Source organism: Orycteropus afer, unplaced genomic scaffold (genome assembly GCF_000298275.1).
Source record: "Orycteropus afer afer isolate SDZICR_OR568_19922 unplaced genomic scaffold, OryAfe1.0 scaffold00057, whole genome shotgun sequence".
In the NCBI taxonomy this organism is placed as follows: Eukaryota; Metazoa; Chordata; class Mammalia; order Tubulidentata; family Orycteropodidae; genus Orycteropus; species Orycteropus afer.
In genome coordinates, this window is record NW_006921644.1 from 11,214,424 (window position 1) to 11,232,447 (window position 18,024).

The 18,024-nt window shown below is 54.2% G+C and overlaps 1 protein-coding gene and 1 non-coding gene across 2 annotated transcripts in view; both read right to left on the bottom strand.

Annotated features, from left to right (window-relative positions):
* Positions 1 to 15,797, bottom strand: part of FBXO31 (F-box protein 31) — a 38,232-nt gene extending 22,435 nt beyond the window's left edge. The window contains exons 1-2 of the mRNA XM_007939150.1: positions 15,467 to 15,797; positions 4,008 to 4,079 (exon numbers count right to left, since the gene is read on the bottom strand). Of these exons, the coding sequence (XP_007937341.1) occupies positions 4,008 to 4,079; positions 15,467 to 15,797 (403 nt within the window). The remainder of the gene's footprint in view (positions 1 to 4,007; positions 4,080 to 15,466) is intronic.
* Positions 15,798 to 16,270: 473 nt separating this feature from the next.
* TRNAM-CAU lies at positions 16,271 to 16,343 on the bottom strand. Its single transcript has one exon. It is a non-coding gene; the product is annotated as a tRNA-Met (tRNA).
* Between the last annotated feature and the right edge of the window lie 1,681 nt (positions 16,344 to 18,024).

Genomic DNA, 18,024 nt, shown 5'->3' on the forward strand with positions numbered 1-18,024 from the left:
CGTGGAGTCCATTCTGACCCACAGCGCCCCTAGAGGACAGAGTGGAACTGCACCACAGGGTCTCCAAGGCTGTCAGTCTTCATGGAAGCAAAGCCCAAACCACACCCACTGCCGTGGAGTCCATTCTGACCCACAGCACCCCTAGAGGTCAGAGTGGAACTGCCCCACAGGGTCTCCAAGGCTGTCAGTCTTCACAGAAGCAAAGCCCAAACCACACCCATTGCCCTGGAGTCCATTCCGACCCACAGCGCCCCTAGAGGACAGAGTGGAACTGCCCACAGGGTCTCCATAGCTGCCATCTTTATGGAAGCAGACTGCCTCCTCTTTCTCCCACGGAGCAGCTGGTGGGTTCAAACCACTGACCTTTAGGTTGGCAGCTGAGTGCTTTAACTATTGTGCCACCAGGACACGTTTATCAGAGGAGGAACCAGGGCCTGAACCACCACCGTCTCTATACACATCTACCTACCGTGGTTCTGTGTGTGTGCGTTTTTTATGAACTCACATACGTTACTGGAATACAAACAAGTATCAAAGCGTGAGGTCAGTGGCTGGACCTTCCGGAAAAGAGGAAGGTGTTTCCCAGCCGCCTGCTGGCCTCAGCAGGGGCACTGCAGGAGCCTTCTCCATCAGCGCTAAACGTTACCCTGGCCCCCGCACAGTGATTCTGACCACGTCTACCCCAAACCCAAGCCAAGGCAGAACCCCACATCCACACAGCCCCTGAGGGCCGGCTCAGACAGGAGCCACAGCCAATGCCCCAGGCCCGCCCGCCAGGCCCAAGCTCCAAGTCGGGCCTAGCACCCTCCTCATGCAGCTACATGCCGTGCTCACGCTGCCAGAAGCCCAAGCCAGTGGGGTACATACGGCAGGTGTACACGTCTCTGTACTCCATGTGCTCGTAATCAGGGAGGAGTCTCATGAAACGTCCCGACTTCACACGCGGGTTTATACCTGGACAGACACAGCAGGGGAAGGGCTGAGACTGTGCCGGCAGCCATGGCCACCTGAGCACGTCTCACACCACTCAACACCCACTTCCACACCAACAGCACGTTCCCTCCAGAGCCAACAACCAGCACACAGGCGGGCAGTCCTGCCCAAGCACACAAAGCTGGCTGCAAACGACAGTCACCTGCTGACCTTTCCAACCCTGAAGCCCAGACAGGGCAGGCTTGCAAAGCCACCCCAGATACCACCACCCTCCTCCTCCCCCAGCGGGTCTGCGAGACCCTTGGCCTTGGATCAGAGGGGTCCACAGCGTACCCAGAGAGTGGGTAATGTGGTCTGCGTCTTGGCCTAACTACTCAGGGACTCCTCTGCCCCAAGCATACACATGGAGCCCCATGGACACTCGCAGCTTCCCCGCCTTAGTTCTGGGGTGTCTTCAGTTGTGGGGTATCTTCAATTGTGGGGTGTCTTCACTTGTGGGGTATCTTCAATTACAAGGTGTCTTCAGTTGCAGGTAGTCTTCAGTTGTGGGGGACCTTCAGATACAGGCTGCCTTCACCTGTTGGGTGCCTGCACTTATGGGGTATCCTCAGTTACAGGGCACTTCAGTTGTGCAGTACCTTTGGTTGTGGGGTGCCTTCAGTTTTGGGGTGTCTTCACCTGGCTTTAAGGGGGAAGTTTCCCAGCCTTGTAAGTCCAACTTCCTGCTCTGAGTCCAGGCTGGTGGGTGCCACCACCTGTTCCTTCTGCCACCTGCCCTGCCCCAATGCTGTGTGATGTCCTCCTGGGAGAGTGTGGGAAGGACACCCACAAACCAAGCTCCCGCACTGGAATGCCCATGGCCGGTGTAAGCCTGACACTTGGGCTGAGTGACCGATGCTGTTAGCCACTTCCTGGACCCTGCAGACACTGTGAAGGGGTCAAGATCAGCAGACAAAAGGAAGCTATAGGCATTGCTGTCATGTCCCTGGGCATCCCCAGTGAAGTCCCCTCCCTCTAGACACCTGTGCAGACACAGCTCCCCAACCTCCTTCCCTCTCCACGCCTGCCTGCACCATGCCCTCAGCCACGCCGTCTCCTGCACACACACTCAGGACACGTCACCTCCCACCTGTACCCAGATATCCTCTCCTACCAGCCTCGGCCACCTCCCCTGCTACAGCCAAGGGGCTGCTGGGACCTGTCCTTCCTCATGAGTGTTCCCCACGAGGACTGCCGGACGCCCCTTAATGCCCAGACAGGCATGACCTTTAACGTCTGTCTCCACACGAGCTGTTGAGGTGACCCCAGTGCACACACGCACGTCAGGGTATAACTGTGCCCACGGGCTTCCAGTGACTCATCGCTGGGAAGCAGAGCTGCACGCCTTGCGTCTACGAGCCTCCGGCGGACAGAAAGGCCAGGGCAGCACTGTGCAGAGGGTATCCCCACGCCTCTGTGGGCCAGGCAGGGAGCAGCACCGCGGCGCATGGCCTGGCTGTGCTCTAGGGGCCCCAGGCATCCACACTCCCAAGAGGGCCTGGCTCTCGGCAAAAGGCCTATGAGATGAGGATCATGAGTGGAAATCTCCCCCAAGTGTCAGCCCCAAATTCTAGCCTAGAAACACGAACCTACCCAACAGTCCTTCCCCAACCTGACCTGGGGTAAGTGGGAATAAGTCTCCCTGTGGGAGGAGCCTGGACGGAGGAACAGCCAGGGTCAGGGACAGAAAGCACCCTTGTGGCACCAAGTCAGCCACTCCCGGGACTCAGTCTTACCTGGACAGAAGGGGCAGGCATGTGGGTGAGGGGACTTCGAGTAACAATGTAGCAAAAAAAGGGACAGCAGCAAATCATACCAGGAGCTCTGGTGGCATAGTGCCTAAGGCACCTGACTGCTAACCATAAGGTTGGCAGTTCAAACCCACCAGGCACTCCTTGGAAGAAGGCTGGGCAATCTACTTCTGTAAAGACACCACCTCGCAAACTCAAGGAGGGGTCGCTATGAGTCAGAAACAACTCGAAGGCATGTAACAACAACAAAAGCACATCACAGCAGCCAACAAAGCCTCTAGGCCTGAGAGGAAGCTTCCAGAACTCCTCTGCACCAGCCCACGACTGTGCCTACTCACACCCAGCCCTGAGCCGTGGATGCATCAGTGGCCTGGCGGTGCAGGCCTCTCAGTTCCTGGGCCAGGCGCTGAGTAAGGAACAACCCGGTCTAGGTTACCCTCAGACGACGTGGTAGAAAGTCCAAGGGACTAGAAACACCAAAGTCAGCCAAGAAGGTCTAAAGACGGGTTCTCAGTCCTGTTCAAAGACGTCACCAGGTCAACTGGGGGAGAACAGCCTTGGGTGGCCACCTCCACTCTTAGTCATGTCTCCCTCTGTGAGGAGTCACATCACACTAACCCCCACATGCCGGCCAGCATCTCCCAGTCGGCCCCTCCTCAAAACACTGAGACAACAACGTTAGTGTTAAAATGGTGCCTTCAGTCTCTTCATCAAAAGTGGGGAGAAATGTGGGCGTTTCCTGCCTGAATGTTCCCAGGCAGCTGGGAAGGTGGTTTGGGGAGGCTGGGAAACTCGGCGCCATGAAATGTTGCTGATGATCTAGGAAGCAAAGGAATCAGAAAAACAAGGAGAATGGGGGTGGGGAGCTCAGTTGCCTAGAGCAGCCCTGAAACGAGAGCTGAAGGCATAGAGCACTGGGGGAGGCGGGACGAGGACGGAGCTGTCCACACACCCATCAGGCCCAGGGCCCAGAGTCCAGGGAAAGGGGCGGCTCTGGAAGCAACCAGGGTCATTTCCAACACTGCCTTCCCATTACAAGGCTAAAGGTCTCCTGTGTCCAGTAAAACCCACCTTTACCACCGAGGAAGTGAAGAGTGGGTGCAACAGTACACCCAAAAAGAGCCCCCCATTTTCAGTGGGAGTACCAGCTCTGCAGTGTCACTGATTGAGTTTAGCACACTGACTGTGAAGACGGAACTGTGGTCAAGCTGCCCTGATGGCCCACCCACTACTGACAGCCAGCTTCCAGAGCAGGTTAACCGGTGAAGTCAGAGGGTAACTCACGCTTGGCATAGACGTCGCGGCAGGACACGCCTGTGATCTCCAGCTTCCGCAAGTTCTCACAAACCCCATACTCTGTAAGGGGGAAAACGGCCGAGAATTAAAATGGAAAAGCCACGGAGCAACAGACAAACCCGTCATAGCCTTCTCTACCCGGTTTCGGTCTGCCTCTCCCTGTGGAGGGTTTATGGGACTTCACATCCAGTCAAGATTACCCTCAGTGAAATGAAAACCCTCACAATCCAATCAGCTCTACAAGCTGAACAGTGCCAACCAAACAGCCCACCTCATTTCCTAGTGAGGGGCCGACGACTGGTGGGCAGAGGTCACACACGGTGGTCAGGGTCTGACCACCACAAAGGCCCCTGTCGCCTGCAGGGCAGCTCCTGATGCCCGTAGCTCTGTCAAACCAAGCCCCAATCCTGTGCCTGGGCAGTCATGGCCAGACACTGGGGCACTGCGGCTTTCTGGGTCCCCTGTTCCTACGCGGGCCCCAGACCAGGTGCCAGAGCAGGCCTGGCACATACCCGCCCGGCCCACCTCCCCCAGCTGACAGCACCTCCTGTGCCTCCCCCGACTTCCACCCCACCCCGCTCCCCTCTGCGAAGTCACTGCCCACCCACTGCCCAGTCGGGAGGTGCCCTGCTGGCCCTGCTGTTCAGGCCTCAGCCACGGTCTGAAAGGAAACACGCAAAATGGGGCGAAACCACAAACGCAGCCCACGGGGGCTCACGGCGCTTCACGACAACGTCGCGCAGGCCCAGGCGGCCGTAGGGCGTGCCCGCGATGCACCCTACGGCCCGGCAGACAGCACGCGGACGATCCCAGCAGCCCTGAGCGCTGGGTTCGACCTGGAGACCGCGGCTCGGCGGGATGCGGCACGCGTCCGACCTCCAGTTCAGTAAACACGGGTCGGCACCAACAGCATACTCGGGCAGGCTGAGTCAGCTCGCTGGGGCAGGGATGGCGTTTTAAAAGTTCATCGTGTGTCACGCACTTACATGGATGGGTTTGAAATTGGAATCATCTTAAAACCTTGATTTATTAATCCATCTGTCATGGGTCCTGAGGTGGTCCCAGAAGGTACTGTTAAAAATTAAAAGCAAAGTCGCAGACTGGCGTAGGAGAAGGCGGGTCAGTGGCGTGAGGAGACCTTCCCTGCACACAGTGGGCTTGTGGGCCCGCTCCCTGCTGGGGTCTGCATCCAGAGGAGGCGCCTGAGGCACCAGGCGTTGGCGCAGGCCTCTTGCCCCCTGCTTCACAGCCACAGAGACCAATGCCGCTGGGCCCCTGCAGCTCACTCCCTTCGGTGGAGCCCACGGTGCTAGGGCCATGTGAGGCCCGCCTGGGGGTGCAGCCAGCGACTGGGAAGAATTTCCTCAGTGGAAGTGTGTCAGCACTGGAAGAATGGCCGCGGGAGGCCCTGACATTTTCTCTCAAGTTTTGTTGGTTTTCAGAACTCTAAGAGTAGTAGGTAGAGGGTCTAAGGTAATTTCCTGGAATGACCTCAGACCCTCTACAAGTAGAACTGCCCCACAGGGTTTCCAAGGCACGAAATTTTTACCTAAGCAGACTGCCACATCTTCCTCCCGCAGAATGGCTGGTGGGTTCAACCCACCAACCTCTGGGTTCACAGCCTGGCGCTTAAGCACTATGCCACCAGGGCTCCTTCCTGGAACTGCAGGAATAACCCAGTCAACAGGTCTTTGATGGCTATGTCTCGCACAGCTGCATTAAGTGCTATGTAGTAATGAAAGACTAAGCTGTCAACAGGCGTTTCCACCAATCCAACATGTTTGCTGTAGAATGAGAGGAGTCGCCACTGGAGAATGAAAACACCCCGTCTGTGTTACGGGTAACACGAGAGGAGACTTGCTGGAGTTTTAATCTGTAAACAAAAGCGTTCAAGTACGGCATCTGTTCATTTCCCCTGACATTCTGTGGTTCTCACAGGGACGCAGGACTATCCATCAGCAAGTACTGACAGGTGGAGAGAAAAAGGCAGTGGTTTGTACACTAAGTGTGGCATCCAGGCGGCTCTGTTCCTGAGACACGTGCCCTGTGACTGACTCCGAGGGGCGTACAGCGGGCACTGACCACGGCACCACCGCTGACCTTCCGTTCCGAGAGTCAGTGCCGCACATGGTGGCAGCACCCACCCTGTGCTGTACTGCAGATGTGCTGACACAAACACCCTGTCCTTCCAGTTGATCGGCGGAGGGCAGTTATCCCTGCAGTGGGCAGCTGGGGGGCCAGACACCACAGACTCGCTAACCTGCCTTCCTCTCTCCACCGCTTTGGTCGGGGGCCTCCTCGCACACTGGGGCTCGCAGGCCTCTGCCAGCCTCGCACAACCCCACCTCACCTTTCTTGCTGTGTCCCTCTCCTCCTCGTCCGGGCCCTGTCCCCTCAGCCTGTGGCACTGCTCTCTGGGGGGCTCAGAGTGAGATGACCAATGATTTTTTCAGTTTTTTTTTTTTTTAAATAAACTTTACAACAGTTTTTGGTTTACAGAAAAAGTGGAGAGAAGAGCAAACGCATCTGCTGGTGCTCATCTTGCTTCCGGCACCCAAAGCCTTTGCTGGCTGTCTAGACTGTCCCTTGGCGGTTTCTGTGCAGACTGCCGGAGGCCGGCAGCTGGGTTCACAACGTCTGCCTGGCTCCAGCGCGCACTCCAGCAGGACAAAAGCAATGCATTTGTTACCTGTGGAAAACTGCCTGGACTTGTGAATGCTCCCCAGGTCTGATCTCAGAGGACCAGCTCGTCAAGCCCGAGGTCACCCTAAGTCTCTGCCTGCTGGACCAACAAATGATACTTCACTGTCAGGTAGGGAGTGGGCTTGCAAGATCTGACAAGCCATCAGAAGGGCTACAGAATGCTGATAAGAGTGCTCACAAGCACAGCAGCCCGTGCAGGGCTCTGTCTAATGGCCCCACACACACCACAATACAACAGTGTCATTCTAATCCAACTGTCCCAGCAAGAAGTGGGCAGTGTTTTCTGCACGATGGAAAAATCTCCCTTTCCAGTAGCAGCTGAAAACAATTCCTCATCCTGTCATTGTGCTCGAATCCTTCCCCTAAGTCATCAAGGGAGACAGCCCTGAAACTGCTTTTAAGGCCAAGTGTCCTTGGCAGCGCCATGGGCTGTGCCTTCCAAAAGAGCTAATCTGTGTCCGTCCCACCCTTGGGCACCAATCTTACGCAGAAGACTAACAGGTAGCCCACCTGCCCTTGCTGGCCACAGCCGGTCACTGAGTAATGGATTCAGTGCAGCAGCTGTCAACTGAAAACCACTGCTAACCAGCCACTCCAAGTGGCTCAGGAAGTTCCTGTTAAGGGTGTGCCCAAAGAGGGGAACAAAAACGGGAAAGGGGAGAAAAACTGGGTAAAATTAAATATTACTATTCAAATATTCCAACCAGAAAGTTTCCAAACTGATTTTAAAGATGCTCTGCCAAGAGGGCTGCAGCAGGCCAGTATACTGGGTGTCCTAAACCTTTACCACGGACAGTGCGGGTGGGTTGCGGGAGGCCAGGTAACTGACAGCTCGGAAGTGTACAGTTCACAATAGCCAAAAGGAGGAACGGTTTATTACATGTGTTACCACAATCATATATGTCACCACAATTGTGTTAGGAATGTTACCACAATTGTATTATATATATGTTACTGCAACTTTTAAAAATTTAGCCTCAGAGAAGGAAGTGGGCAAGTTGTGTAAGTTCAAAACCAGTAACTAAGCCAATACCTTATGAAATTCTGTTTCAAGCTCTTGGAGTTCAGTGTGGGCTAGGAACAAAGGTATATAAGCAGGTCCAATTTCAAAACTTCTCTTTTAATATTTGAATATTCTGATTGAGAATGATGGTCTGCATTTCAAAAACTCACCATTACTAAATGAACGGTGTTAAATTTTTGAGCAGATTCTACAGAACCCTAATCAAAAGGGGGGAGATGTGGAACAGAGTTTCAAATTCTCATGCAAACCAGACTTTATGGAGCGATCCAGACTGGGTAAAGCCCTGAAACTATTGCCCTGGCATAATCTTTATACCTTAATCCAAAAATACCCCTTGAAGTCTTCTTAAAACCAAACAATAATTTACCCTAACTGGAAAAAAAAAGGAAGGAAGTCTGCCTTGAAATGCCATGCTCCTTGAAGATCTGTCTGTAGGAGACAGAAGTACAACAGCCACTGGGAAGGTCAGACAGGCAGCGTGGGGGCAGTGAGTGGATGTTAAAGGGGAGGGCCAGCTCAGAGAAGGAGGCTGAGAACAGCCTCACGACTGGACGAATGGAACCCGTGTCCGGGAACTTCACTGGAGAACCTGCCGAGCTGGCGCCCGCTCTGCGGTGTACTTCCCAACCAGGACAACAGAACACAAAATGAACGATGTGCAAGTCGGCCAGCACTTTAGCACTGACCCCTAAGTGCTGAGGTCTGGACGGAGCAGTCTGGTCACAGGCACAGCAGACGCCAGCTTGGCCTCTCCTCCGCACTCCGAGAAATGACGACTTATTTATAGCCCATAGGCAAGTAGCTGCAGGGGGCCCAGGGCCAAAGATGTGACGCATCAAAACTGCTTCTGCCTCCCCGGCCACCTGCCCTGCTGTGCTTCTGTAAGAGGCCATCCTGCGTACGCCCCGAGCCCCTCCTCGGTGGAAACGTCCTTCCGCCGCCCACCGCGCCCCGCCCACCGAAATGCTGCAAGAAGCCAGTCAACCCAACAGACCCAAGCTGCCCCACACCCCCAGCACCTGCATTCGTCCCCTTCCCAATGGGGGGCAGCTAGGCCAAAGACCCCTAGAAATAACTGCTTGGCTACTAGTGGGACAGAATTTGGAGCCACTCACCAAACATTAAAGCAACTACTTCACTGTAAGTTCCTCCCATGCCCCCACAATCATCACAGTATTTTACAAAGTTCTCTGTCAACATGCACACCCCCAAAAGTCGACCACTGTCCCAAATTCTTTGAAGCAATGCAACACAAGTCTACAGGTCCTCCACCCTCTCCCCACCCCTTTTTGGGGGCTGGTGTTCTGTTCTGGGACAGCCAATGATGAAATTGTAGCACTTGAGTATTAAAGCAGCTAGTTCGCTAATTAGCCAGTCACCTTTCCAAGACGCTCAACTGTGATCACATTACACCAGCCAGGTACTGAACTTGGAAGTACTTCCCCAAGAACCTTGATGGGCCAGAAGACCCTCCTCCAACAGCTGCCCCGATGCCAGGTCCTGCTCACCCAGGCTGGGTCTCCACCCACGTTCCAGGGACGTTGTTTTTAATCGAAGTCAACATGCCCATAGCCTTATTAGCACCAACCATAGCCAAGTGCCTGGTTCGGGACAGATGAAGTTTCAGGGCTCAGAGAAATAAAATCAGATCTGCCCTGTGGACCACTATTCTTGTATGTGATGCCAAGTGCACAAGACGACTCCATGAGACAACCTGCGGACACTACGGAGGACTGACAACAGTCAGACAACCTGCGGACACTACGGAGGACTGACAACAGTCAGACAACCTGCGGACACTACGGAGGCCTGCCAGTGGTCAGACAACCTGCGGACACTACGGAGGACTGACAACTGTCAGACTTTGGGACTTCGGCCAAGGTGATGAGGAATTACGTTACACTAGCTGCCAGGTTGAGCAGTGAGCCTGAGACCCAGCTGTGGGGCTTCTTCATAAGCTAGGGGTGACAAATGCTTTCTTAAGCACAAATTTAAAACTTCATGACACTGATTTCATCACAATTAAAATTTTCTGTAAGGCAAAGGTCACCATAAAGAAGGCTAAAAAGCAAATAACAATAAAAACCACACCCACTGCTGCAGAGTTGATTCACAGGACAGAGTGGAACTGCCCCACAGGGTCTCCCAGGCTGTCACTCTTCACAGAAGCAAAGCCCAAACCACACCCACTGCCGTGGAGTCCATTCCGACCCACAGCGCCCCTAGAGGACAGAGTGGAACTGCCCACAGGGCCTCCAAGGCTGTCAGTCTCACAGAAGCAAAGCCCAAACCACCCCCACTGCCTGGAGTCCATTCTGACCCACAGCGCCCCTAGAGGACAGAGTGGAACTGCCCACAGGGCCTCCAAGGCTGTTAGTCTTCACAGAAGCAAAGCCCAAACCACACCCACTGCCCTCTAGTCCATTCTGACCCACAGCGCCCCTAGAGGACAGAGTGGAACTGCCCACAGGGTCTCCAAGGCTGTCAGTCTTCATGGAAGCAGAGCCCAAACCACACCCACTGCCGTGGAGTCCATTCTGACCCACAGCGCCCCTAGAGGACAGAGTGGAACTGGCCCACAGGGTCTCCAAGGCTGTCAGTCTTCACTGATGCCGACTGTCACACCTTCCTCCAGCAGAGTGGCTGGTGAGTTCAAACCACTAATCTTTCAGTTGGCGGCAGAGGGCTTTAACCACTTCACCACCAGGGCTCCTGCAAATGATGATGATTACAAGCAAATATGCAAATATTTTTCCATTTCTTAAGCAGACATCTCTCCAGATTATCTAAACAAAGCCCATGGTCAGCAAGAAAAATGAATAGGAAAAAAAAGGGGAGGGGGGGTAGCCATGTCAGCAGCAGAAGCAGCCGCAGTGGTTTTCATCCCTATTGTTACTATTACTAGTTTCAAGGAGCTGTCTGCCACCCAGACCCACTGCCAGTGTCTAAGCCCAACAGTAAGCAACGGTGGACATGGTAACACATGGGAATGGTCACGAGGGCTGGGGCCAGGAGGCACAAGCCTCACAGTAGCTTCACACTCCCTACGTCCCCAGCATCCCCTGCGTGAAAACATGCACCACAAAGTCACCACATTCCCAGGTCTGTGTGCAAGGCAGGGATGACCTGGGGACGGGGCTTAGTGCACCCTGAGCACATGGGGAAGAAGTCCCCAGAAAATGGGGCACTGAGAAGCAAATCGAGGAGGATCTGAATGGCCGACAAAGGGCAGGTGTCAGTGCGGGGCCACACTGGTTATCTGGCACACGCACGTGAAATGCGATGGTGGCTTCACCCGGATCTGAAGATGCATCGTTACACGCAGGAGAGAACTGAGGGGAAATGGCCTGACTGGGGTAAGTTAAGGCACTTAGGCCCCAAATGGCAGCTATTCGGTGACAACACTTAGGTTTTCATTCCACCTTCTGTGACAGGTGTGCAGATATGCTGGGAAACAGCTGGGCAGTGTCAGGTAGGGGTCCTGGTGGCACAACAGTTAAGTACTTGGCTGCTAACCAAAAGGTCGGCAGTTCAAACCCACTCAGCAGCTCTGTGATCTGCTCCTGTAAAGATGACAGCCTAGGACACCCCGGGGAGCAGCCCTACTGTGTCACGCGGGGTCGCTATGAGTAGGAGTCAACTCGACGACATTCCACACGGATCTGGTAAAATGGCAGGTGCCGTACCATGGCACTCCTGTGGCACCTCTTCTGGTTACAGTCCTTAGAGAAACTGCCATCAATGTAAGTGTCTGAGGAATTATGTATGAGACGATGTCACTCCAACACTATGTGTGACAAAAACAGTAAAAGTAAGAGAGGAACAAAGGGTGGCCTGCCCGGTGAACTTCTGCATGACAGTAAAAAGACTGCCTGAGACCTAAAGGTGTTAGCATGCACAGAAGTTAGAAACAGTGCAGAATGATCCACACAGTACGATGCGTTTCTGCAAACTAAAATCCCACGGGACATTTGGTATTGGTGACGTGAGCAGGTGGAAGGATGGCTGAAAGATGTCAGTAACGCCCCCGTCAGTGTGCCTGGAGTGGACAGAGAGGGCCAGCAGAGGGGACCTGAGGACAAGCAGAGAGATTTCCTTAAAAACACCCAGAAAAAGTCTGATAGAGCCTGGTGAGACCCCCGTGACCAAAGCCCTAGTCACCCATCAGGTCTGAAACTGAACTCATCCCTGCGGCTTCCAGCCAAACAACAGATAGGCATATGGGGTGAACATTTACATCAGTTAGATACACTCCTTGGAGCAATCAGTCGTGGGAGAATAGAAGGGCAGTATTTGCTCAGGGGCAGGAGTGCATAGGAAAGAAGGACACAGGGAAGTGGTAATTGCAGGGAAGAAGTGGGAAGAGAGCTGTTACAGTGTGCAGATTACAGTAAACGTCATGAACAAAATGTGTGTCAACTGGTGTACAGAAAATGAATTCGCTCTGTAAACTTTCACTCAATCACAACAAAAATTTAAAAGAACACCACTAAAACAGTGGAGGACCCAAAAGCCACTATGACTCAGGGGGCATAGAGTGTATGTCAACGGAGGAGGAACCCCCAGAAGGGGAGGCGAGACCAGTCACCACTCCAGGACTGGAATCCGGGTGACGGAGGCATGTGTGCAGGAACTGGAATTGGTGTATGTTTGGCTGTGTATATTCTCAAGCCAACAACAGGGTAATAAATTATTTTCTTAAAAAAGCAAATATGACAAGGGATTTAACACCTATTTGGTGGGATAACTGGGAACACACATGTCATACCATTTTTCATTTTTCAAACCAAAAGTCCTCCTACAGACAAGGCCTCCTGGGCAAGTCCATGATGGTGTTCCACAAAGGCTGTGGGAGGGAGAGGCTGGGAGGTCTTCTATGCACCTGCGAGCCCGGCTTCTCTCCCGTCTTCCCCAGGCCGGCCCACCTACGTGCCAAGAGCCATTCTGAAACCAAGCTCCCTTTGCTCACTGGGATGTCTGAGTTTCTCAATTACATGGGAAATCTTCTGCTACTCCCTGTTCTTGGAGCTGAGCCAAACACATGACAGTGTCCCCAAAGACAAACCCCTGGAGATCACCAAACGGGCCTGGGTGACTGACGGAAGCAAGTCCTCTGAGGACAATGGGACTTGTGTAAAGAGTTGGGCTCTTACTGCCTGACAAAAGCAAAACCAAGCAGATGAATAGGATAGGAAGCGTTACTTTGCCTCCGTTTTAAAACGTAAGAAGAGCCTTCACTTACCACATGGGACCAAAAGTGCATGTCGCTAATACGCAAAGAGTTCTTACAAATTAATGGCACAAAAAGACACCCCAATGGACAAAGAAGAAGACAGGACAGAGAACGGCAACGCACTACTGGTGGGAGAAAGATGGCCAGGAAGCATCCTGACAGAGCAGCTGGCATTTAGCGGCAAGGGTGCCACGTGCATCTTCGGGCAGCATCGCCACCAACCCACTCCAGAGACAAGGAAAACTGACTTGTCCAGGGTCCCATGGATAAATAGAGCCCTGACCATAACCCAGGGTGGCTGACTACAAGTCCAGGGTCTCAACCACCAAAAAGACGAGGTGGCTGACTAACTCTGTGCTGGGTGGGTTTGGAGAGAGGCCTTCCCTTCTTGGCGGCGCAAATGCGTTTTTATCCACACCCCATCACCCCAGATTCCCACTTGGGGCATGAATGCTAGGAAGAGGACGTCAGAGGTTCTAAACGGCACATGTAAAACTCATGAGTTCCTGCAAAATTCGCGAAGGCATTCTCCGTAGCACTGAGTAGAACAAGGGAAAATGGAGAATGTGACAGTCGACCAGAAGGGGCTAGTCTGTGCTGGTGGACACAGGGATGCAGATGCCAGCCCCAGTCAGACAAAACATATGCACACTCTGTCGTTGCTCTGCCTTCCACCGACAGGGTCCCCCCACTTTTCCTCCTCCTTCTCCTATTCTGCGTGGTTGGTCTGTACTAATCAAAATCAGGGCTGCTCTAACATGAGACCCTGTCACCGTTTAACCCCAGGCAGCCTTGAACTGGAGGCTGTGTGTCCCTCCCCTCCCTGGTGTAGAGTTGGGCAGCCTCCCAACCACCACCAGCACCCTTGGCTTTTGATCGCACACAGCAAACAACGCCGACGGCAGAGATGACTCCTACTCCCCCAACACTGCTCCTGGCCCCCTGGCACCTCCGTACATACTGGGTGCACCCACCATCAGGTGCCCCTGCTGCCATCTCTGCCCTGGGGTGCCCTCAGATCTGCCCGCCAAGGGCTGGGGATGGATGAGAGAACCCACAGACATCAATGTATTGTATTCCTGTCAGGGACTCACACTGCAGTGAACTCCCAACCCCCGCTCAACTCCAGAGTCCTGTGCCCTTGCAGCTGGGGTCACCCCTCAGCCCCTCTCTGAGCCCACAGAGCAGACCATGCCAGGCTGCACTCCCCACCTGGCACCTCCACCTTGCCCCGACCCCTCCAAAGCCCCCTGAGGCAATGGTGTCATAAAGGTTGGTGTCACCCTCCCCGGGGACCACCTGAGCCAGACCACACAGAACCTTTAGTAACGTCTGTTATAAATTTTAATCATAGAATAACATGATAAATATAGTCGTCAGTTGCTTCAGTGTTGTTTTAGAATACGGAGATACTAACAACTTTGATTTATAACATTATTAGCTCTGGTGGCGCAGTGCCTAAGGCATTTGACTACTAACCAGAAGGCTGGCTGTTCAAACCCACCAGCCACTCCTCGGAAGGAAGGATGGGTAATCTACTTCCATAGTGATATCGCCTCAGAAACCCAAGGAGGGATCGCTAGGAGTGAGATCCAACTGGATGGCAGTGAGTTTGGTTCTTTTTTTTTGGGGGGGGGGGGTAGTTACAGTATGACTGAACGGAAATCCTTTTTGTTTTTTCTCCTTCTTTTCCTTTAATTACTCCTTCATTCTCAAAAAAGTTATTGATACAGGTCCACAAACAATACTGCAGCTAAAAACAGCAGAAAATTTGAGGCGATCGCAACCCTACCCTAAAAACACCAGCAGCAGGAAAAGCCACAGCGCCAGCTCGCGGCAGGGCGCAGCGGAAGCCACGTGATGAGCAGAGCATGCTGATTGGCTAATGATGACAGTTCTGACCGGGGCCCTTAGAAGGTCCGAAAAGTAAACAAGCACAGATTTGGCCCTGCAGGTGCAGACACAGGCAAGCCGGGCCCACCAGAGGTGGTAATGTCATTATAACTAACTACAGGGGTATTTTTGCAAAGAATAAGGGGTTTCTGCTGAAACGCTACAGAGAAACCGTACAGACAGGCATTCTGGTATTACCCCCTGTGCCAGAGTCACCTGGTGCAGTCCGCCACACCGCGTGACGCTGCTGCCCTGAGGTCACCCTCCCCCATGCGACCCCTCCCAAGCCCCCGTCATCCCTCCAGGTACACCCTCTCAGAGCTAGCCTCTGCGCTGGCGGGGACCCCCTGCACCCCGAATCTGTAGCAGAGCCCCCGTCCGGGTCCCTGGGCACCCTCCCCCACAGGCCCCCTTGCAAGACGAGCCCCGGCCCCGGCGGGCACCCCCGGGGCCCTAGATCTGCGGAGGGCCCTCTCCCAGGCCTGTAGTCCATGCGCCCCTCGGAGCCAAGCCCAAAGCCCACAGCACCCGGGGGCCCTGGCCACCCCCGCACGCGCCCTGCCGGGTACAGTCCCGGTGCTCCCCAACACTCACCCTCCCGGCAGCGCCGCCTCCAGATGGTGTCAGTGTGGAGGATGCGCCGGAACTTGGTGCAGACCTGGGCCAGGCTGGGCAGGTCGGTGCCGGGTAGCGAGGCGAAGATTTCCACCAACAGCTCTGGCGGCAGCTCCAGCAGCGAGCAGCGCGAGGCCGAGGGGCCCGGCTCGTTCCCGACCAGCGCCGGGCCCGCCTCGATGAGCTCCTCCTCCGGGTCCGTGTCCGGCTCACTGTCTGCCGCGGCCGCCTCGGCCGGGCCTCGGCGCTGCTGGCGCCGGCGGCACCCCCGGGACGGGCCCACACCGCAGAGGCGAGCGCACACCGCCATGCCAGCGACTAACGGCGACGCCGCGCCGCTCTGCGCACGCGCCGCCCGCCGCCGGTCCCGCCCCCGGTCCCGCCCCGGGAGGCGTAAGCGCGCTGCGTCGGCTCCGCCCCCAGGAGCCGAGCCCCTCCCCCCGGGAGCGCCTTCCTGGCCCTGGGAGGCCCCGCCCGGTCTACCCCCCCCTGCGGATATTCCCGGAGCCCGCCGGGAGGGCGCTAGAGGGCCCCCGCGTGCGGCTGATAGGCCGCAGGGGTTCCGGCGCCCCTGTTCCCGCCGTAGGCGGAGGTGACCTGAGACTCCGCGCCCCCTTTCCCCGGCCAGCGAGCACACACCCTGCTCCGAGCCCGAAGTTGCGGACCTGCAGCTACCAGTAAAAGGAGGGCGTCCCCCAGGAAGAGAGAGACATCGTGGTCACTGGGAACTGTTCTCGCACTGATCCTTCACAATAACGCCGCCACAGCAGCAAAACAAGTGGATGCCCCGTGTGAGGATCGAACTCACGACCTTCAGATTATGAGACTGACGCGCTACCTACTGCGCTAACGAGGCTCCTGGGTGGCTGACGCCGCCAAGCGGCCTTTGTAAACATCCACGACGCTCAACAAGGGGCCCGTGGGGCGGAACTGAACAGAAGGCAATTGGTCCTCGTTCTTTGAGGTTTGTTTCATTTACAAAATTGAAATACCTGCACCTCTTTTCCAGTGAGTTAGAAAAGCTGCAATATTGATAGCACTCCAAATGACCCTAGAACCAACCCACACCTAAAGGGTACTCTTTCTCTTGATCAAGATAAATCTGACGTTCAGACACTTCTGCCCTGGTGACAACGAGAGGAGGAAGTCGCGCTGGTTCAACGCACAGCTCGCCCACAGCTCCGTAGTCATCCTGTGAGGTCCGTCCCATCTGCCTGTTCGAGCTGCGTGTGCTCGCAGAGCCGGGGGACAGCTCAGGTGTCCCGGGGACTTCTCAGAGCGCTGCCGCGGCTCGCGAAGGTGGAGAGACTGCTTCGATACGAGCTTGTTTATTTCTTCTTTGTATGCTAAATATATTCCTTTCACTCCAGTACACTTGGGTTAGTTCTTGAATTCAACCTGAAATTAGAATCTTTTTGCTAGTGTATGGACAGCGTGTCTCCGAAAGGATACACTGTTTGTAGAGAGGAGACCTGAAGCGGCCAGCAGAATTTCCTCTGCACAATCTTTTGATTTTATTTTTGTTGTTGTTCTATGTAGATATATTATCGTTTTTTCCTTTTTTTTTTTTTTTTTTTTTGCAGGGGGAGGGAGAGGCCTTTGGCATTAGCCAGGACTATTCATGCCAATTTTCTATTTTTAAATTTTTTTATTGTGGTGATATATATATATATATATAAGAAAACATTTGCCACTTCAACCATTGTGTGCTGGAAAAATTTGGAAATGGACCATGGTGATGGTGCATATGTCACTGAATTGTTGTTGTTGTTATTTGCCTTGGAGTCGGCCTGGACTCATAGCGACCCCTCCTTGGGTTTCCGAGGCAGTATCACTATGGAAGTAAGATTGCCCAACCTTCCTTCCGAGGAGTGGCTGGTGGGTTTGAACCGCCAGCCTTCTGGTTAGCAGTCAAGTGCCTTAGGCACTATGCTACCAGAGCTCCTTGTCACTGAATTGGGTATGTCTATTATGTTTTTAAGTTAATGAAATTACAAATGTTAATGGTATACCCTTCAAACACCTGCCCTGGGTGAGGACTGCTGTTTGTGGTTAGCTAGTGCTGCTCTGACAGGAATCTGCCACAAACGGGATGATTGAACAAACAGGAGTTTTTCCTTACAGTTTGGAGGCTTTAAGTCCGAGTTCAATGTGCCAGGCTCTAGGAGCTGGGTGAAAGCCCCTCAACTTTGGCCTTCAGCTCTGCCTCCTGCTCTTGGCCCATTGAAGCTGGAGGCTTTTCTTCACTCAGCTGCTGGCTGCTGAAGCTGACAAGCCCAAGGTTGACAAGTGAAAAGGCACAGTCCCGAGGTTACCAAACCACATGACAGGCCACTGATTCAAGTCCACTAAAAGTCCCAAGGTCGGCAGAGCCTGGCAGGCTGGTGAACAACCACTTGCCTATGTGCAGGGTTCAAGCCATAAGCTAGAGACTGTTCCCCAAGGCTTCTGCTTATATACATGAAGCATACTGCATGCCTAAGGCAGCTACTCAGCTGCTCCCAGTAGATTCCACCATGGAGTTGATGACCAGTTTC